Source organism: Trachemys scripta, chromosome 10 (assembly GCF_013100865.1).
Source record: "Trachemys scripta elegans isolate TJP31775 chromosome 10, CAS_Tse_1.0, whole genome shotgun sequence".
Classification (NCBI taxonomy): Eukaryota; Metazoa; Chordata; order Testudines; family Emydidae; genus Trachemys; species Trachemys scripta.
The window spans coordinates 31,991,626-32,014,137 of NC_048307.1; the positions used below are offsets into that span (position 1 = coordinate 31,991,626).

Here is a 22,512-nt window from a genome sequence, read left to right on the forward strand (position 1 = left end):
ACGCTCAAGCTCTCCACAGCATATTCCAATGATGGGGACTGGCAGAGGTAGGTCTCTTGGCCACCTCCAGAAACAGGAAGTGACATCTTTTTTTGCAGAAGGGTCTATTCTATGCATTTTTTCCAGTGCCGCTGATACCAAGGGTGATGAACAAAATCAGACAGACAACATTATCCTGTTCTTTGCTCCATTTATCTGTGAAGACGGTGTTTTTAATAGTCATCACGTTGGCTCAGAGGGTCGGGAGATTGGAACCCTGATGGCAGATCCCCTTATTGATGGTATTCTTCAAGGGCAAAGTGTCTTTACATCCACACCCGAAATCCGTGCCTAAGGTTCTGTGGCAGTTCCACCTTGACCAATCTGTTCATCTACCTGTGTTATTTCCAAAGCTGCACAGCTCTCCGTAGGAGTCCTGTTTCCATACCCTGCATGTTAGAAGGGTGTTGGCTTTTTATTATGTAGATCGGACCAAGTAATTTAGAAAGTCATCGAGGCTCTTCATCTTCTTTGCATATAGATCCAAGGGGTTCATGATCTCTGCTCAGACTATCAAGATGAATATCTGGATGTATTATCACACGTTATGATAAGAGGCATTCATCCTCCCAAAGGGTGATAGCACATTCGACCAGACTACAAGTAACATTCACGGCATTACATAAGAATGTGCTGGTATCTGAGATATGTAGGGTGTACATATGTTTTTAAAACATTACTTTAATCCATGCTGCTAATCCAATGTGGCACTTGGTTCTGCTGAACTGTCTTCAGTTCTAGTCTCAGTTCTGAAGCTCCCTCCTCCCTCGGGGGATACTGCTTGGAAGTCACCTGAAGTGGAGCACCCAAGGGACACACGAAGAAGAAAAGGAGGTTACTCCCTTTGTGCAGTAATTACGGCTCTTCGAGATGTGTCCCCCCTTTGGGTGCTCCACTACCTGCCCTCCTTCCCCTTTGCGTCGGACTGTCCTCTGTGGGATGTTCGGCTGGAGAAGGAACCTGAGGGTGGTTCGCCCGCACGCTCCTATGTAGCCTTGATGTACGGCACAGGGAGCATGTGTGGTCCGAACCAACACTGCTAACTGAAAATCTCTGATCGGGGGCTCGAGAGGCGCATGTGTGCCTGAAGTGGAGCATCCATAAAGACACGGATCTTGAAGCACCGCAGTTACTGCACAAAGTGAGTAATCTCTTCTTCTCAGCTTCCCTGTATCCCTGTTACATGCACCGAGCCTGGCTGTTCTCAGCTTCCCCGTGCCTTTCTCAGGGAAATTCCTGATGGGGAGGCGAAGGGATCACAGGCTCCCCTCCTCCTGCCCCACTCCTGCTGCTCAGCAGGCTCAGAACTACAGTCTACAAATATGTAACACCAAACACGGCACTTGCCTTCACAATCCCTGTCTCCCCCTCCTGATGCCTCCTCATCCCAAGCAGGGTGTGATTGTGAATATGGCATCCGCATAGATCTTAGAAGGCAAAGGGGTAGATCAGGTCCTTGGAGATGCCAGATATACTACAGATGAGGAAACTGAAGCACAGAGAGAGAGCTCAAGCAACTCGAGCCAAGAGATGCAGAGCAAGGAGAAGAAGGGTAAACGGGATGACCCAAGTAATTATAGGCCTGTCAGTCTGACATCAGTCCCGGGCAAGATAATAGAGCAGCTGATACAGGACTCAACTGATAACGAATCAAAGGAGGATAATATAATTAATGCCAATCAGCATGGATTGATGGAAAATAGATGCTGTCAAACTAACTTGATATTTTTTTTATGAGATTGCAAGTTTGGCTGATAAAGATAATAGTCTTGATGTGATATACTTAGACTTCTGTAAAACATGTGAGTTGGTACCGCATGACATTTTGATTAAACATATAGAAAGTTATAAAATTATCATGGCACATGTTACATGGATTAAAAGCTGACTAACTGATAGATCTCAAAATGTAACTGTTAAAGGGGAATCCTGATTGAACTGGTATGTTTCAAATGGGGTCCTGCAGGGACTGGTTCTTGGCACTACTCTATTTAACATTTTTATCAATGACCTGGAAGAAAAAAACATCATTGGTAAAATTTGCCGATGACACAAAAATTGGGGGAGTGGTAAATAATGAAGAGGACAAGTCACTGGTACAGAGTGATCTGGATCACTTGGAAATCTGGGCACAAGCAAACAAATGTGTTTTAATACGTCTAAATGTGAATGTACACATGAAGGACCAAAGAATGTTGGCCAACCTTATGGCATGGGGGATTCTGGCCTGGGAAGCAGTGACTCTAAAAAAAAAAATTTGTTGTGGGTCCAGGGATAGATAATCAGTTGAACTTGATCCGCAGTGCAACTCTGTGGCCAAAAGGACTAATATACAATCCTTGGATCCATAAACATGGGAATCTCAAGTAGGAGTAGAGAGGTTATTGTATTTGGCGCTTGTGCGACTGCTGCTGGAATTCTGTGTCCAGTTCTGGTGTCTGCAATTCAAGAAGGATGTTGATAAATTGGAGAGGGTTCAGAGAAGATCCACAAGAATGATTAAAGGATTAGAAAATGTGCCGTATAGTGATAGACTCGAGGATGTCAGTCTGTTTATCTTAACAAAGAGAAGATTAAGGGGTACGTCTGTAAGTACATACACAGGGAACAAATATTTAATAATGGGCTCTTCAATCTAGCAGATAAAGGTCTAACATGATCCAGTTGCTGGAAGTGGAAGATAGACAAATTCAGGTTGGAAATAAGGTGTAAATTTTTAATGGCTAGAGTAATTAACCATTGGAACAACTTACCGGAGGTGGAGAGGGATGAATTCTCCATCACTGGCGATTTTTAAATCACTCTTAGATGTTTTTCTTAAAGATCTGCTCTAGGAATGATTTTGGGCAAGTTCTCTGACCTGTGTTATACAGGAGGTCGGACTAGATCATCACAATGTTCCCTTCTGGCCTTGGAATCTGTGAATCGCTGAAGTCTGCACTCGAGTCCTGGGCAGAACCTGAGTCTCCTGGTCCCTAGTCAATTCCAGTAACCAGAGCCCCATTGTCCTTCCTTATGCAGCCCCTCCTCGTACACTGCAGTGATGTACCATCACATGACCATTTCACTTGGCAGATGCATTGCCAGGGGCAGAGTGGCCCAGTGAATGAGATTTGGTCTGGTGTATTATACACCGGGGTCCTGATTTGACCTTGTGCAACTTCAGTCATTTTAGCTGCAAACTAATACCAAGAGCTGTGAGGTGCAGAAGAATATTAACAGCTGTCAGCAGAATTGGAGACATGAATTCATTGTCTTCGGGTGCCACAGAATAATTTGTGAGCCATTCACGTTATTTCAATGACTGAGCTGGTATTTGCTCATATCTGTGATGAGTATGTTCCTAACTGGGACTAGCCTAAGCATGCACTGGCTGGCACAGTGCCATCTGCCAGCCTGAGCCTGCACAGGCCACCATCAGGCCAGTCACCACTTGCTCCACAGAACCAAACAGACCAGCTAATAATCTCGTCTGGTTGTGTTTGGAGCCAGGGCTGGGTGGTGTACACTGACTACAGGAGAGCTCAGGGAGAGCGGCATCTCTTGCATTCTCCCCTCTGATCTCAATGTGGGCATGAAAGGTTATGAGAAGCTGTCATTTTTTAAAAGCAGGTTCTTGGCCGAATGATCTGAGATTTGCACTGCATGCTCTTTGCACGGCAGCACTCATGCTGCTTCAGCCATAACTGCAGAGTCGCTCCCTGGAAACGTGTGTTTGAGTGTAAATGTCCTAAACGGCTATTGCTGTTAGCCTTGCAGTGCCGCCTCTTCCGGCTGAGCTCCTCTGGGAGGGAACCATCCCATCGCGGATGTCAGAGAAGCACCTCACGAGTTGTGAGGTTTCCATAAGCCAGTAACAGCTGTGGTATCCCCATGCTAGAGCTTTATGCATTGTATCTCTCTCATAGGATGTCGTTTTAATAACCTGCATTAGCTACCCCAAGTGTTGCACTTCCCTGTTAGGGTTATTGTAGATGTAGAGGAAGGGCCCCTTTTCTTCCTGTGAACTACCAGTGTGAACGTAGCGTAGTCCATCAGGACATGTACGTCCCAATGTGCCACCTCCAAGGTCGGGCATGGTATTCTGTGTGTTAATGTTCTGCATGTGGTCACTGTCCCCGCTGGCTGGGCCTTGTTCTATGACCTTACAGATTTGGCTTGTTTGGTGTTTGGTCTTGCCAAGCCCTACAGTAGGTGTGTCTGTATTGAAATGGCCCTTCCCTGACACAGCTGCAGAGTGCAGGCTGGGACTGTCTTGGAGAGGGAGCCAGGGACCTGAAGCTCAAGGGGAGCTCAAGGGAAAGGAGGGTTTGAATTCTCTCGTGTGCTGACAGCCCCTCCTACTCTGTTTATCTCACACATTCGGCACTCGACTCCCCAGTCAGTGGGGACCTATTTTCCTAGGTTGCTTTCAAACACAAGTGTGTTAGTGACGATTGCAGTATGTGTGAAGGGAGTTGGGGGGGGGGGGGGGACTTAGTGCGGGATAGAATGAACTCCCAGGTATTCAAGAGCAGGTGCAGCAGAGGCAAGGGTGGTGTGGGCACTGGGCTGGAGTAGGTGGCTTACCAGGCCTTTTCCCTCTCTAATTTCTGGGATGTGCCTCCTCGCCTCCATTGTGAAGGGCGCCCATGTGACATAAATGCCTGACACTAGAGAGGTCAGTTAGGTTTTATACTCTCAGGTACGGAATGGCAAAGAAATCTTGTATTTCTTCCCTTGATCTATGCCTACCACTTGTGACTTTAGAAGCTAATTAATTGGTGAAGGTGGATGCCATCTGCAAGTGAGCAGTTAAAGCAGATGTGAGCCAATGTGCTCTGGCAGATAAAGCTCATGCTATATTGGCAGGCCAGACAGCCGCACAGAGTATCCTGCACTGCAACTCGTGGCTTACTGTCCCTGATAGGAGAGGGGAGGGGCAGACTAAAGAAATTGTTTAATTCTCCTGGGTAAGTAATAAAATAAAAGCAAGATCCTGACTTCCCTATAAAACAACTTCATAAGCATCTCAGTGCAATCTTCGAGAATCAAACGATTTGTCAACTTCAAAATTCCTGGCTGCCAGGACTGGAAAGTTTTCCTTCTTACTGGCATGCCCATGGGTTCGAATGGAATTTGGTGTTTTAAAATACAATTATCAGCTGCGCTCAGTGATCCACTCTCAGACTAGCACAGTGAGTATTTGAGTTATAATCTGGTTTCTTCAGATGTGTGAAGTATTTTGCCTTAGGCCTCAGAGGTCATGCATTTGGAAGGTAGAGCCTTGGTTTCTGAAACCGCGCACGCTGCTGTCATCATTAAATTAACTCCTGTATCCTCTGCTTTCGTGTGCTCAGCACTGCTTTCCTTATATTTTGAAATAATCGTCTGAATGGTAAGTCCCGAATCTCTCCTGTGGATAGCCCTGCCATTTCTTTCCATTTTCCATCACTTATTTCCTATCATTTTTTTTCCTATTCAACAAACTGTTTTATTGTCTATCCTATAACTCTTCTATTTTATCCAGTATGCTTTGATGTGATACTTTATTAAATGCTTTTTGGAAACTATATGTACAACATGTAGCTGCCTTTCCTTTGTTGGTCATTACAGTCATTTCTCCAAGGAACTCAGCAGTTTAAGCAAGAACTATTTTCTCCTTAATACAATCAAATTGTGGTTTTCAAGGATTTCCATCTGTTCATCTCAGCTGTTTGTTTATGATATGGTCAGAGAGACACACACACATACTGATAGTTGTTTGAAACAAGCCTATCTTGCTGTCTGCCCCTAATATGATAGACGACATATACTTCAAGTTTTCTCCACTTTTTCCATTTTCCTGCAGGAAGAAGAAGGTGAGGACGCAGACATCTCTTCTGGTCCTTCAGTCATTAGCCACAAGCTGCCTTCCACCCAGGCCTTGCATCACTTCACTCCTCGTTACTCTGAGATGGGTTGTGCTGGGATGCAGCTGCGAGATGCTCATGAAGAAAATCCGGAGAGCATTCTCGATGAACATGTACAGCGAGTAATGAAAACTCCAGGTTGTCAGTCCCCTGGACCTGGCCGCCATTCACCTAAGCCCCGGTCACCGGAAAGTGGCCAGGCTGGAAAGATGCAAGGGACAATACCTCCAGGGCATGGCAAGCATGCAACAAAATCAGGAATGAAACTGGACGCAGCTAACTTATACCACCATAAACATATCTACCACCACATTCATCACCACAGTGTGATGAAACCGAAGGAGCAGATTGAGGCTGAAGCCACTCAGAGAGTGCAGAACAGTTTTGCTTGGAATGTAGATTCACATAACTATGCAACAAAATCCCGGAACTACACTGAAAGCATGGGCCTGGCTCCCAACCCTGCGGATTCCTTGGGCTACAGGTGAGTGCAGGACCAGTGGGAGTTCTATAGCCATTGCTTTGTAGCAAGGTCATTTGGGAACGGACTGCATCATGCAAATAAATGCGCAAAATGGGTTTGGGTCTCCGCTTGTAACAGAGGTGTGGAATTCAGGAGTCCCTCTGGGCTGTTCTCCGAGCATGGCAGTCCAGTCCCGCTCTTCTCCTCGGCAGTCTGTCCTTTCCCTTCAGCAGTGGATCTCTCCACAGTCATGCATGCTGTCCCTTATCAGTTCTGGGCTATGTTGCTGCAAAGGCTCCCTCTAAAGTTGCCCTGGAACTATAGAGCCGGGGGCTGTTTTGCTCCTTTACTAGTGGTGATATTAATGTTGTACCCAGGCGCTCTCTGTGTGCCGGGTGCCTGGGCGCTCTCTGTATGCTATAGGTGCCTAAAAGTTGGCTTCTTCTCACATGCTGCATTCACAGCCCCTAAACTAACGGCTTTATTTCATGGCCTTGTTAATAGGGAGTGTCAGTGCAAGTGCATAAGACCCTTTCATAATTCAGGGTCAAAGGGACTTGCCGGAGCTTCCTTTCCCTGTCTCGTGAAAGTAACCAAGATTAGCTGAATTGACCTAGCCCTCTATCCCAATGTTCAGTCTGATAGGGTCAGGCCCGCCGTTTCTCAGTGATGGGGTCGTTTCTTGGGACCATCTGCCTGAGGATGATCACTGGAGGATCTAAAATTCCTTCCTGTTCCATCTTCACTTCCCATGTTTCCACCTCTCTTTCTGCTCAGGTGTGGGGGAGAAGGCAGTGATGAGAGTTTGTTGTGTTCCATTGGGCCAGTTTTGTTAGTTACATTATTGCATTATTCTTGTAGGCATCATCCAGATATCGTCCTGACCCGGCTGATGGGTGCTCAGTAAATCCCCTGTACTAATAAATGCAACAGTGTGGAACTAATTGAGAGGGCTGGCTGCAAGAACCCTAGAATGAATGTTTATCAATTGGAGCCAGGCATGGCAAATCTACTCAGCTACAAGCCCCAGGGAGTAGAAGTTTTGATGGGCAAACTGGCTGAGTGGGGCTGGAGCGTCACTGACTCCTCCCTAGGATGGGAGGTGTGGGGCACAGAATAGAGCAGCCTAAACAACACAGCTCCTTTGAGAGGAGGGAGGAGGAGCAGAGAGGCTTAAGCTGCTACATTTTCCCCATGAGGAAGGGGAGAACGGTGCTTCCCCTTTAAGAGTAGAGTAGTGGGGGCCAGAGAGCAGAGGGATCCGGGGCAGAAGCACCCGGGAGGGATGTGGTAGGAGCAGAGTATCAGACCCTCAATGAGCTCCTCGTGTGGCAGGAAGAAGAGACCCAGACTTGGAGCAATGCTCCGATCTGGAATGGCAAATCCTTTTCTGGGTGGTAAATTTCAGCTCCAGAACTGGCCGGATGGTCTAAGATTGGGCTATGTTGCCATGTTGAAGCTAAGAGTTTGGAAGTTAGCCCAGGCTTTCACTCCCTCGCCAGGATCTAGGAGATCTGCCAAGCATTGCATCTAGAGCTGTCAAGCGATTTTAATCGCGATTAATCGCACTGTTAAATAATAATAGAATCCCATTTATTTAAATATTTGTGAATGTTTTCTAAATTTTTAAATATATTGATTTCGGTTACCACACAGAATACAAAGTGTACGGTGCTTGTTTTATATTATTTTTATTACAAATATTTGCACAGTAAAAAACAAAAGAAATAGTATTTTTCAATTCACCTAATAAAAATAATGTAATGCAATCACTTTATCATGAAAGTAGAACTTACAAATGTAGAATTATGTACAAAAAAAATAACTGCACTCAAAAATAAAAATAAAACAATGTAAAACTTTAGAGCCTACAAGTCCACTCAGTCCAGTTCTTCCGTGCCCTGGATTTGAAGGCTAAACAGAAGTTACACAAGAGCCTACAAGGCCACTCAGTCCTACTTCTTGTTCAGCCAGGAGTGCTGTGGCTATCTTTAGAAATCTCACATTGGTACCTTCTTTGTGTTTTGTCAAATCTGCAGTGAAAGTGCTCTTAAAACAAACATGTGCTGGGTCATCATCCAAGACTGCTATAACAAGAAATATATGGCAGAATGCGGGTAAAACAGAGCAGGAGACCTACAGTTCTCCCCCAAGGAGTTCAGTCAAAAATGTAATTAATGCATTTTTTTTAACGAGCATGAAGGGGCATACGAATGTTTAGCATATCTGGCATGTAAATACCTTGTAATGCCGGCTACAAACGTGCTCTGTGAACGCCTGTTCTCACTTTCCGGTGACTGTAAATAAGAAGCAGGCAGCATTATGTCCCATAAATATAAACAAACTTGTTTCTCTTAGCGATTGGCTGAACAAGAAGTAGAACTGAGCAGACTTGTAGGCTCTAAAGTTTTACATCGTTTTGTTTTTTGGGCGCAGTTATGTAACCAAAAAAATCTAAATTTGTAAGTTGCGCTTTCACGATAAAGAGATTGCACTATGGTACTTGTATGAGGTGAATTGAAAAATATTATTTCTTTATCACTTTTACAGTGCAAATATTTGTAATAAAAAAATAAGTGAGCACCATGTGCTTTGTATTCTGTGTTGTAATTGAAATCAATACAGTATATTTGAAAATGTAGAAAGACATCCAAAATATTTAATAAATTTCAATTGGTATTCTATTGTTTAACAATGTGATTAACTGTGATTAATTTTATTAATTGCAATTAATTTTATAGTAATTAATTTTTTTAATTAATCGCGTGAGTTAACTGCGATTAATCGACAGCCGTAATTGTGTAACATTGCTGTGATCCCTTTGGCGATGGAGAAGTCCTCTAGTTCCGGAGAGCAGCCGTGTAACAGGATAATCATCACAGTGTAGAACGGGTGAGAGGCCTGACATCCTTGTGATTTAAACAGGCATACACACTGCCTTAGCCCTTCCTAGTTTCATAGCATTTAAGACCAGAAGGGACCATTAGATTATCTAGTCTGATGATCCAAGCCAGCCAATTTCACCCAGTTAGTTACCCCTGCTTTGAACCAATAACTTGGGTAGACTAAAGCATTTCAGTCCTTGGGAGACTAAACTGTTGTGTTGCACAGGCAGAGGACGGGCGAGACCAAGATGCCACCAATGCCCAAGGCCTCTGCAGTGGTAGCGAATTGATTAGGTGGGATATATCCGGGTGATCCAGGCCCCAGGCAGCTTTCAGCCCAAAGCACGGCCTAGTCTTTGATTTAAACTACTGAAAACTGGTGGGTTGGATCGCAGTGCAGGAGTGATTCCGTGTGTCACTGGGATATCCCCAAGCTGTGTTGCTGAGCCTCTGTAAACCAGTTCAGATTGTGGGGCTGTCATTCAGGGGCATTGAGCTGCCATCTGAGTGTAGCTAGAAAGCAAAAAGCGTCCCAGGTCCGCCACTTCTCTGCTATATATGGGTTCAGATGAGTAGCTAACGTCTCAAGCCTTCTTCTTACAGTGGGAAAGCGAGTCTGCTCTCAAAAAGAAATGTCAAGAAAACTGATTCAGGGAAAAGTGATGGTGCCAACTATGAGATGCCCGGATCTCCTGAGGACGTGGAGAGGAACCAGAAAATCCTGCAGTGGATCATCGAAGGAGAGAAGGAGATCAGCAGGCATAAGAAAACAAGCCATGGGTAAGGGCTGGCAGTGTGTGGATCCTGCATGTCATTGTACAGCAGCATTCCTGGGGGCAGAGGGGAGATGTGTGAGAGCACAGTTGTGAGGGCTCAGCTCTTCAGGAGCCCTGCGTCTTGCTCGGGTGCCCCCCGTGGGGATGGCCGGAGTCTGTATTGCGGTGCCACAAGTTCATGACAGGTGTGTGGGGTTTGGTTATACGGACAGGGTGTTTTGACTCCTAATACAATTACCAAACGCACGTTCTCATATGCGTAGCTGTATCGAAGCGCCCCCAGCCCTAGCTGAGCCTGGTTACAGGGATTCTCAAGAACCACTCCTCAGGCCTGGAGGGCTGGAAGCAGGTGCTCTGGCAGTGCCAGTGGATGGTTGTGTTCAGTTCCATGCCCTCCAAAGTCCCAAGAGCTCTAGCTTACCAGGATGCACTAGCCCTAGAATATATTCAGCCCTTTAATGTATGGGCAGAAAAGAGACTTTCCCAGAAGGCCCTTTCTAACTCAGCAGATCTGCTCCCTGTCTGGCCTGGCTTCAGACTCGTGGCTGCTTGGCTTGCTGGCAGCACTCAGCCTTGACTTCTCCAGCCAGCCTCGAGAGCCAACAGTTACGGGAGCTGGATACTAGTCCGGCTGCGCATCATCAACAGAATTATTAACTAAGTGCTGACTGTAAATGTGGCCAACTTAAGCCGCACCCTGGCAGTGCAGGATTGAATGTTCTGGGCGTCTCTTGCACCTAGAGAAATTCCAGCACTTGGCTTTACCCTGCTGGTCTCCTTTTTGCTCAGTGATAGTCCTTTGTTAGCCCTCTCTCCCCCTGCAGTGGTGCCCACAATTGTCTGACGGCGTAGCATAATCAGACTCTGAGTGCCAGGGCGGTGGAAAGTTTGAGTTACTGATTATAAGTCACCCTGTGCCACCGCTTCTGCTTGAGAAGGACCCTCACTGTGCTGCAGTGCTGATTGCACATGGATATGCCAAAAAATAGTGACAGACACAAGGCGGGGGAGGTAATATCTTTTATTGGACCAATTTCTGCTGGTGAAGGAGACAAACTTTCGAGCTACAGAGAGCTCAGTGTAAGCTCAACAGCTTGTCTCTCTCACCAACAGAAGTTGGTCCAATAAAAGCTATTACCTCCCCCACCTTGTCTCTCTAATATCCTGGGACCGACACAGCTACAACAACATTGCAAAATATAGTGAGCAAATGGAATTCATAGCCTGGAAATAGAGCCATCACTTACCAGCATGCTCTGTGGAAGTCTATTAGGGCTATTAGGGGAATTTTGCAAGAGAGTAGTCTTCTTTGAATAGTGTCCCCGTGGGTGCTCCACTTCAAGGGCACATGTGCCCCACTCTCCTGCCATCGGAGATTTTCGTTAATGGTATCTGTTCATCCCACACACTCGCCGCTGATATCCTCGTGCCTTCCTCCCCCCCACCAGGCTATCTCAGGCTGCACCAGCAAACTGTCCCCAGTTCCTTCTGACACATCTCAACCTGAGACAGAGCTGAGCATGTCTTCATTGTGCATGCCTCGGCTGCTTGCTGACTTAGTTCTGAGTTTGTTTTAGTTTGCTTAGTTTGCTAGTTAGTTACTAGTTATTTGAGAGAGTGTTTTATTTCCTCCAGGGAAATCCTCCATGCAAGGGGCATACCCCTTCTCTGGGGTTTAAACATTGCCTCTCACATAGATGGACACTCTAAGTGCATTCGCAGCCTAGGAGAGACTCATATCTTACAGAAGTGTAACTTCTGTTTAGCCTTAAAATCCAGGGCATGGAAGAACCGGGAAATCAAGTCCCATGTAAAACTAAGCCTCCGTCTCCTTCAGGCAGCACCGCCTATGAAGTATTCAAAACCCTTGGAACTAGGGTGACCGGACAGCAAATGTGAAAAAAACGGGACAGGGGGTGGGGGGTAATTGCAGCCTATATAAGAAAAAGACCAAAAATCAGGACTATCCCTATAAAATTGGGACATCTGGTCACCCTACTTGGAACCATCCTGTAGGGACAAGCATACTGGGCCGTCAGTACCGCAATGCCACTCGGCGCCACAAAACTTTTGGTATCCAAAGGACTTATTGGTGACTGGTGAACGAGAGTCTGTTTGTTGCGGGTAACAAGCATCTCTCGGTACCGAGAACCACTTTGTCTCTGGACCCTTATACGTCCCGGTACCATCACTTCCCCTTTCGCTCAGAGCTCCCCCTTTAGAGGAAGAAGAGACCGATGATGGAAACCTACCTTCAGCATTATTGATATGTCTCCAGGGTTCTCCTGGGTACCCATATAAGAACCCCCTTTCCCTGAGTTGTCTGGTTTCTCCAGAAAATTCCAGAATATGGTAGAGGATTTCCCATTTGATGGTCTGAAGTTGTTCACAGAGAATACCAACAAATGGTTGCATACCCTGAAAGACTCCAGGGCCACATTACATTCGTTAGTCATCTACACTCCTGCGAACAAAAGAAAATCCAGTAGAAGGCAAACGGCTCAAAGATCCCACCCGATGCAATTCTCTGGTTTTCAGAGACCAACGGACCCTCCAAAAAGAGACGTAGCTTCCAGAGATCCTCTAACCCACCCAGCACAAGATCATAGCAGGCTTCGTCTTCAAAGCACCAGTTTTGACGGGATGATGGAGGGTTTGGACCCTCCCCTCTCTTTACCCTGTCAACTGCAGCGATTTGCCAACCTCCTCACATTTGGAGACCAACTCTCCTGTTTCCGAGAAGCATGGGAGTGAATCGCCTTGGACAAGTGGGTGCTGGAGATAATATCGTCAGGCTACGCCATCCATTTTATCTACCTCTCTCCTTCTCATTTCCCTTCCCCATCCCTCTTCAGGGACACTTCTCCCAAGCTCTTAACAAGACAGGAAATCAACTTCCTCCTTCGTTTAGGAGTGATAGAGCTGGTCCCCACTCAGCACAAGAGAAGGGGCTTTTATCTGAGGTACTTCCTCATGCCAAAGAAAAATGGACTTCAGTCAGAAACTGTCTTCAACTTCTACATCACATAGCAGCTTGCACTTTTGTGTCAGAACATGCGAGATTACTTATTTCCAGGGGTGCCTTAGATCAGTTTACTCACCAGCCAGATAGCCTAGACCAGTGGTTTTCAACCTATGATCCATGGATCCCAGGGGATTCACAGACTATGTCTAAGATTTCCAAAGAGGTTCACACTTCCATTTGAAATGTTTAGGGGTCCACAAATGAAAAAGGTTGAAAACCACTGTTGGAAACAAACAGGTTCAATTCCTCAATAGGTGAAATGCTCCCTAGACTGGTGGCAGGCTCACTGCAATGTAGGTGCAGGAGTTCCCTTCCTCCAGCTGACACCAATGGTAACCACAACCATGGATGCATCTCTGTTAGGATGGGGCACTCACCTCGATGCTCTCACAGTACGGGGCAGATGGTTACCCCAAGAAACCACCCTCCACACCAGCCTGTTGGAGCTCAGAGCAGTTAGAAATATCTGCCTTCATTTTCTGCTCTCATCAGATACAGGTCTATCAGAGACATGACAGACAACGTGGCCTGCATGTTCTGTATTAACCAGCAGGGAGGAGCGAGATCGCCTTCCCTGTGCACCGAAGCAATAAGGTTATGAAACATCGCATAAGAATTCCAGCAGTATATCTCCTGAGCAGGGGAAATGTCACAGCCAACGCTCTCAGCAGGTGTTTTTCCCAAGACTATGAACAGAAGTTGGATTCCCAGGTTCTTGTTGGCATAGTTCAGACTTTGGGGGTTCCCGACGCGGGATAGCTACAAACAAAATGCCATCTGCTCTGTTCAAGAGGGGGCTAGGTCGCAATTCCTTAGGGGATGCCTTTCTCCTCATTTGGATGATGAAGCTGTTTCATGCATTTCCCCTGGTGTCTCTGATTCTCAGACAGGACAAGGCCAGAGTTATCCTAATAGCCCCGACGTGTTTGAGACAGGCGTGGTTTCCTTACCTGCTTCACCTAGACACTCCTCTGCTCCTCTCCCACAATGACGATCCTCTGCTGCATCCCAATCTGAGCATTCTTCGCCTCAAGATTCCTTGATGGTTCATGGGATTAGTCGGCTTGTTCTTCAGAGGTACAACAGATATTACTAAATGGTAGGAAAGAGTCTACCAAAAATGCTTACCTTCAAAAAGCGGAGACGATTTAGTGACTGGTGTGAACTCCAGGGAGCTGTTCCCAAATCCGCCTCGCTTCTGCTTGTTGTGGGTTACCTGCTGCAATGAAAGCAATCCGGACTGTCAGTTAGTTCTCTCAAGGTTCGTTTGACCACCTTACAGCTTTTCATACCACTATTGAGGAGTTCTCGCTGTTTGCTCACCCTACAACTGTAAGGTTCGTGAAAGGTCTGGGAAACCTTTCTCCACAGGTGAAAGTCCCCACCCCAGTTTGGGACCTTAATTTTGTTCTTAATAATGTCATAAAACCCTCTTTTGAGCTGCTGGCGACCTGCTCTTTACTGCATTTGTCTATCAAGACTGTCTTTTAGTGGTTATTACATCAGCCCACAGAGTCTGAGAGATTGAGGCCTTAATGGCAGACCCTCCTTTAACAGTATTCTACAAAGACAGGGTTTCCTTACGGCCACGCCCCAGGTTTCTTCCTAAAATGTCTTCTGAGTTTCATCTCAATCAGATCATTTACCTACGGGTTTTCTTTCCAAAACCCCAGAATTCCAATCTGGAGACTGCTTTCTGTACCTTAGATGTCAGGAGCCATGTTAGCCATCAATCTGGATAAGACTAAATCATTTCGTAAATCTCCTAGACTGTTTGTTTCATTTGCAGACAGATCTAAAGGTTGTGCTGTTTCTGCCCAAAGACTATCAAAATGGATTTCTGGGTGTATTACTGCTTGTACGCTGCTGCCAGCATTCCACCCCATTCTGGTGTGGCAGCTCACCCTGCGAGGTCTCAGTCTAGACGTAGGCTTTACTTCAAAATGTCCCGGCATCTGAGATCTGCAGAGCTGCTCCACGGTGGTCCAGGCCCTACGCCTGAGTCGGTGCCTCTAGGTCTGATGCAGCAGTTGGCAATGCAGTTCTGTGCTGGACTAAATTCTGAAGCTGCCTCCATCTTATGGGGATGCTGCTCGGGAGTCACCTGAATTGGAGCACCCATAGGGGCATTACTCGGAGAGGTTACTCACCCTATGCAGTGACTGTAGTTTTTCGAGATGTGCCCCCTGTGTGTGCTCTACTGCCCACCCTCCTTCCCCTCTGCTTCGGAGTTTCCTTCGGAGGCTCAGCAGTGGAGAAGGAGCTGAGGGCAGTTCAACCACACAGCGAGGGGCACGAGGATATCTGCAGCGTGTGCATGGGCCGAATGGACGCTGCTAATAACAATCTCCAGTCAAGAGCTTGCGGGGTACCCATAGGGACACATCTCAAACACCTTACTGCACAGGGGGAGTGACCGCTCTTTAACTAACTCCTGTTAGTTTTATTTATGCATATTGGACGTCTCCTCTGACTCATAAAATAGGTCCCAACCACGTGTGACCCCAGGGCTCATTTTGTAGTAAGCCGGTTGCTCTCCCCAGTGGCCTTGCAAAATTCCATCTCAGACGGTTCCTCAGTACCCCCTAAATCCTCCCTAGGATGGATGGATGGTATTCTCTAGATCCTTCTACCTGGGTGACAGTGCAGAGAGTGGCTTGGGGTGGCTGGGCGATCGTTGTGTCTAGTCAATGAAGCACTGAACGGCTCTGTGTGTGTCAGGGGACATGGCTGCATGGGTCAAATATTGTTGTGTTTGTGTGTGAAGCTCCTCAGGTGCCAAGAAGCAGCTGGCCCATGATATGCCCAGACCTCTCTCCATCGAGCGCCCTGTCGCTGTGCACCCCTGGGTCAGTGCCCAGCTCAGGAACATCGTCCAACCTTCTCACCCATTCATTCAAGATCCTACCATGCCGCCCAACCCAGCCCCCAACCCTCTGACACAGCTGGAAGAAGCACGCAGGCGACTGGAGGAAGAGGAGAAGAGGGCTGGCAAACTGCCCCCCAAACAGAGGTGAGATGATTTAGTCTGATCGGAGGGAGAGGGGAGGGGAGGCTGTTCTGAAGCAGAACCTAGAGGCGAGGAGGGAAGGACACGGTGACCCACTCAGCTGGTCCTGCTGTTGTTATCAGGATCTACCAGACAAAGGCGAGTGACGGGTGGTTAGCAAAGAGCACGTTTTGGAAGCCGTAGGATGCTGCATGCTCTGTAATGCTTCATCCATTCAACAGCAGGGAGCATCCCAGGAGCAAAAGCCAAAAACTGGCTTGAGAATGAGGAGCAGGGCCTTTAGATGGCGGGGCCGGAAGGGATCCTCTTGCTGTAGGCACGAGGCAAAGTCCTGTTTCAGTTCCTGGAAAGGAACTGTGCCAAGCAGTGCTCTAGGAACTTCTCGAATGGGGGCTCTATGGGGTTGCCCTCTCTCACTGCCCCAGCAGTGTGCTTGTGGTTTCTGGTGGGGAAGAGCTCACTTGTTTTCATCAGGTCTGTGCTGTTTAGATGATTTAAATGGGGATGTGATTTTTAATGGCCTTTATTTTCTGTGGTGCAGCGAATTTCCTGAAGTTGACAACTGTAAAATGATCACTTTTTGCTGGTGTCCTTAAAAGTTGAAGTGGCAGATGGTTCTCGTGGCAGGAACAGAGAAGGGAGAGGCAGAAACACTCAGTTCCACAGTAAACCTTGGGAATGGAGGTTGTTCGTAACTCTGAACAAAACGTTATGGTTCTTTCAAAAGTTTACAACTGAACATTGACTTAATGCAGCTTTGAAACTTCACTATGCAGAAGAAAAATGCTGCTTTTAACCATCTGAATTTAAGTGAAACCAGCTCAGGTTCCTTACCTGGTCAAATCTTTTTTTTAAACTTTCCCTTTATGTTTTTAGTTATTTATGTTTAACACAGTACTATACTGTATTCTATTTGCCCCCTCCCCTCTTTTTTTTGGTCTCTGCTGCTGTCTGATTGCATACTTCTGGTTCCAAATCAGGTATGCAGTTGACTGGTATCTCTGAGGTTTTACCGTAGTTCTGTTCTGGCACTGATATACTGTGCAGCCATGTTCAAGTCACTTCACCGCTCTGTGACTCAGTTTCCTCATCAAGCAGGGGTAATAGTCCTGTCCCTAACGTACCTGGCAGGAGAGGTGTGGGATTAATCTGTGTTTACATAAACATGTTGAGCTCCTCAGATGAAAGGCATTTGAGAAGCACAAGATAATTAACATTAGCCATGACATTCTTTTTTAAATGGCGATTGCAAACAGCCACTCATGCAGTGTTCCAGAGACACGAAACTTCAGTGTCTGCCTACTTAGAAACATAGACATAATTTTTCAAAGGCACCCTTTAATTGCCTGGTTTTAATTATTTTCTCATGCAACTGCCCTATGGCAGACTCAGAGCAATGTTTACATGCAGTTTAGGTTGGTAAGTGTGTAATTAAAGGGCACTCCCAAGTAGGCTAAGCCCCAGATATCCAGCCTGCATATAAACTGGTGAGATCAAATAGGAATTGTCCTCTTGGCTCCGAAGAGCATTTCAAAGAACCACCCACCCTCCCAGAAATGTATAGACACAGACACATGGCCTATATACAGAGGCCCATGCTACCTGCAGAATTAAAATAATATAGCAAGTATAGTAAACAACGTTCTCTGTAGGACCTACCTGGTGGTGTGTGTTGTTTGTTATTGTGGTACTTAGCGTCAAGCCAAGGACAAGAGAACAAGCTGCATAATCAGCTGCATTCTCAGGGCTGTGCTGCTGCTCACACACACAACAAGCAACCTCCCCAAATGGGTGGGCATATTGCCCCTCTGTTGAGAACACAGGAATGAAACAAACCTGTCTGTTGCATGGAATGTGCCGACAAGGATGGTTTCATTTCTGGTTTCTGAGAGAACCTTGCAAACTGGAGAGAATAATACAGCTGTTATAAAAGGCAAAGGTGCCTGTATCCTTTGTGGGTAGCATGTTTAGTGACCCACGAGAACACATGCAGGAGTCCTCTGGGGAGCTAAGAGTTCCTATCAGTAGAAATGTCCCTGCTGAATTGTATTGCCTGGAGAAACCCTGATGCTCACATGGAAACATGTTTGGGCCAGTGTCTCCTTAGAGTCCATGCCCTTGTAGGACTAGCAATCCAGGAGACTTGAAAATAAGATCTCTGGGTAATGGGGTGTCCCAGTGAGATACAAAGGCTGAGATTCAGGCATATGGAGAAAGACCCCAGAAACCAAGTTAGTAGAGGATACCTGTTGATGAGAGACACCTAGCTCTAACAGGAGACTGTTTCCATGCAGCACTGTTGCACCCCTTCAGGGATGCTGGCCAGCTTCATAGCATAGAATCATACACGTGTAGGACTGGAAGGGTCCTTGAGAGATCATCTAGTCCAGTCCCCTGCACTCAAGCAGGACTACGTAATAACTAGATCATTCCTGGCAAGTGTTTGTCTAACCTGTTTTTAAAAACCTCCAATGACAGAAACAATTGTGTATTAACTATATTGATTACCTAAGAATTCCCAACTAACACTCTAAGGTTTGGTAGGTTCTTGTCCCAAGATCAAGCCCAGTATTATTAGAATCACTTGGGAACCTTGGCATGCACGGTTGCAACATTTGCACTTAGCAAAAACGTTTTGAATTTGCAATAGTTTTATTAACACAGATAGCAAAGTTACAAACACTCAAACCCAACAAGATAGAGAGAATATAGAATGAGTGTCTGAGCAGCCATATACTCACTCCATCCCTTGCAGAACAACCTGAAGTGTTAATCATTATTTTCCACGTCACCATCACCAATGGTCCTTGTCTTGGCCTGTCCCAGGCATGCAGGCTGTGATACCGCTTTGATAATATGTTATACTGACTCCACTAAGTCTAATGCATATTTGGTAGTGTTTCAGCCCCTCTTCCTCATTTGAACTTCCACACCCCACTAATGTTGGGGTGCCCTTCTCCCATAGATTACTAGGCCTTTTACCTCAGGCTTATTAGCACATATGGCAATTAATTACCGTGGTATTCTCGTGGTTGGACATCTGATGTCTGCAAAATCTCCAGAATGCTCGAACCAGCTTTAACTGGTACATTGCAGTATCTATTTTCTAAATATCAGGAGTTTTATCGCACTTCTTATATCCTGGGGTGTTGGGCCATGGCCATCTTGTGATAACCAGTAAAGTGACCCCAGATCATGTTCGCTGCTTACGTCAAATCGTTCTTTGGCCCTGAGGCCTTGTTTGGCTATGCTAAATATCTTACAGGCCTGAGGCTTGTAGGCTTTTGTATTACTGCCTTAATCCATGTTTATATCACACCTGCCTGTACCTATAGGCTACGCCCTTTAAAATGCCATTCACTTCAGCAGGGAGCCGCTACAATGGAACCAAAAGCCCAGCGAAACAGCAGGGTTTGGTAGAGGCTGGTCCTTTGCTTAGGAAAGCGGAGAGAGCTTCCCTACAGAGACCCTGCCTCGGGGGGCTCCAGGGTCCTCCTTTCAGACGGAGGAGGAGAGCACGAGGCACCAGCTGGCCATGACCGTTCTAAGAGAGCTAAGCTCTTTGACCCCTTCTAGGAAGGGTTAATTTCCCTGTCAAATTGACCGTGTTGCTCACACGTTTACCTTCTCCGTAAGCTGTCCCCTCCTTCTGAAGGGACCCTCCAGAAGCCCCACAATCTCTTATGCTGTCTCCTAAAAAAAACCTGGCTGTTCTAGACAAAGGTGAGCAGTGTCACTCAGCAGCACTCCAGCCACTACCGTGTTCTGGCTCTGGATGCAAAGTGTGTGTCTGTACCCAACTGTAACGACAGCCAAACCTTCACCGGACAGGCCCTGCTCTCCCTGTGCGGGGCCCTGCTGCGGGAGGCACAGGCTTCCTTGGGAACTGTTCTGAAGCTGTTAGGTGTTGGGTGCACAACGCCTCCCCCCCAGTTATTAAAGGCCCCAGCCCAAGTGGCACACTTCTCTTTCTGCCTGTACTGGCGTCTCTGAACCATTTCCCTCACGTCAGGTGCACAGCCAGTTTCTTTAGCTAGGTCCCACTGAGATGTAGGAAGCCCTTAGGCAGGTGGTGGTGTCTATTAGCTGTTCAGACTGACAGCTTCTGCAAGTGGCACACTAGTTTATGCCCAGCCCAAGCTCCCCATCCAGCAGACGTTCTAACGTGCATATGATGTGTAATGAATGCGGCCATGGCAGGGACAGACACTCAGACCTCAGGCTAGTCCACTTGTTCTGCCTCTGCCCAGGAGTAACACAGCCCTTATAAAGCTACTCGGACACCACGTCCAGCTCAGGGTACCACCAGCCTTGGTGCTGTGAACCTTCCTTCCATGTTGAAACTGCGCCTCTTTCACTTGCGGCTCCAGCATGATGCAACTACACCTGTCATCGTAATAGCCTGTTAGATAGTCACAAGGGATAATAATGAAGTGCAACTGCAATGAGTCATCTTAGTGCAGCATTAAGGCATCCTCTTTGCTCTCCAGTAGCATTTCACGTTCAGAACAGAAGTAACACTCGATTACTTTGGAGCTGTATACATGGAGTGTAACTCAGCGTCACGTTTCCAAAGCTGACAATACGGAAAAACCACTAGCTCAGTGGGGCTGGGAGCCCTATAGATGCATCCGTGTGGGAGGAGGACGGGGCGTTGTGATGGAGTATTTATACATTGTCCTTTTGAACAGTCCAGCCAGCAGGACAATCAGTAATGGCACACTGGACAAAGGTGGGCTCGGGAGCCTTCCTTGGAATGGCAAAGGGCTGGTGCAACAGGCAGCGATGTGGTCGTGTCCCGTTCGTGAGAAGGCGGTTTGTTTATTATAGGGGTCAGAGATTACTTACAAACAGCTCCCCCCCCCCCCCCCCCGCTGCAGTTTCAGGAGGAAAGCGTATGTTGGGTACATTGATCACCCCTAATAAAATGTTCTGCTCCAAAAAGCAGTGGCTCTGAGACTTTTGATCTTGTTCCACAATCAGTAGAGTTCCTCGCATGCTAGACGTTCTGATCATGGCTCCTGGGGTGTTTGCGAAGAAGCACTCTGTGCTGTGGTCTTTCTGGTTTGTTGCCTGCTCTTTGTGGTGCTGGAGCAGGTGTGTCACGAGGAGCTGCTTCTCTATCAGGGTTCCTGGCCCAGAGGTGAGAGCGCCTTTTGTGCCCAGTCGGTTTGGTCAAGCCATCTTTTCTTTTTGTAAGCTGTTACATTTTGGATGGCTGTTCAGTCAGGACACCAATCTGTTTTTGCACTTTTTAAGGCTATTTTTAAGGTATTTAAGGCTTATTTGCAGCTAAAATCAATTCATGTTGAGGCAGAGAGATTCTGCATAGGTGGACCAAACCCTGTCTTGTTAAAGGGTACAGAGAGGAGGTGTACACAGCTGACTCCAGCAATTCAAACAGTGTTCCCAGCATTCCAACAGGAATGCATTTTTCTCTTGGAAACCAGGTCAGAGAGCGGGGGAGACACATTGCACAGAAGGTCTCTTGCTGTGTGTAGCAGAGGTAGATCTCATGTGGAGTGTAGGAGAGTTCTTGTGAGGAGGGGGAATATACGTACAGAATGATTGGCTATTCCGGCAGTCTCTCTAAATGCCTGTCTGTGACTGAGGGCTGGGCGAGTGCTTTGGCAACGTGTGCTGGGATGCCCTGATGCGAAGAGCTGATGTGAGTTCCTGACCTTCGCACCACCAAGGAGTTGGGAAAATGGTCCTTGCCCGTTCCCTGGAATGCCCCATTGAGTGAGCTGCTGCAGCCCCTTGTGCCGGTGCCATACTGTGCTGTAATCTTTAGCAGCGGTGGAGGGTAGCCACACATTTCTAGTTTGAGATTGTTCTTTAGATCCAGTGTAGTCGCACTTCTATCAGCCAGCTAGTATTCCAGTGCTGAATGCAATACCCGCTGTCTCTGACCTGTGTCTCACCAAGTCTGAGTATGTGTCACTGTTCTTCGCGTGCGCTCTGTAAACCGTCATCTGTCTGTCCCAATGCCGGCAGCCCACACTGCTTTGATTTATGGCAGAAGTGGGGGGCATCTAAAAATGTGAGGGGGGGAGGTTCCCAGCCCCATAAAAGTACCAGAGTTAGCATTGCTAGGCATTAGCAACCTGTGCCTGTGCTTTGGAAAGGAACAGGTGCTCTCCTAGCCATGCCTAGAACCCAAGCCCGTTTTCCATGGTGGTGTCATTTCTCCCTCCCTTCCATTTTGAGAGGCCCTTGGAGTAAGGGAGGCACCAAAGACATGTGCTCCAGCAGGCTCAGCATAACTATCGGATCCTGCTGCTTCTCCAAGTGGGAACGTGCTTTACAGGCGACTCAGATGGGCCAGTGCTCATTCCCTCCCCCTGCACTCCCCCCAGCAGAACTGCAGCAGCCCCTTTCTCAGCCCTAGGAAGAAGGGACATCGGATCTCTTGAGTTTCCC

General features: G+C 47.0%; 1 protein-coding gene across 1 annotated transcript in view; it reads left to right on the top strand.

Annotated features, from left to right (window-relative positions):
- AXIN1 (axin 1) overlaps window positions 1-22,512 on the top strand; it is a 184,839-nt gene that overhangs the window by 148,184 nt on the left and 14,143 nt on the right. The window contains exons 5-7 of the mRNA XM_034783055.1: window positions 5,870-6,414; window positions 9,882-10,058; window positions 15,847-16,092. Of these exons, the coding sequence (XP_034638946.1) occupies window positions 5,870-6,414; window positions 9,882-10,058; window positions 15,847-16,092 (968 nt within the window). The remainder of the gene's footprint in view (window positions 1-5,869; window positions 6,415-9,881; window positions 10,059-15,846; window positions 16,093-22,512) is intronic.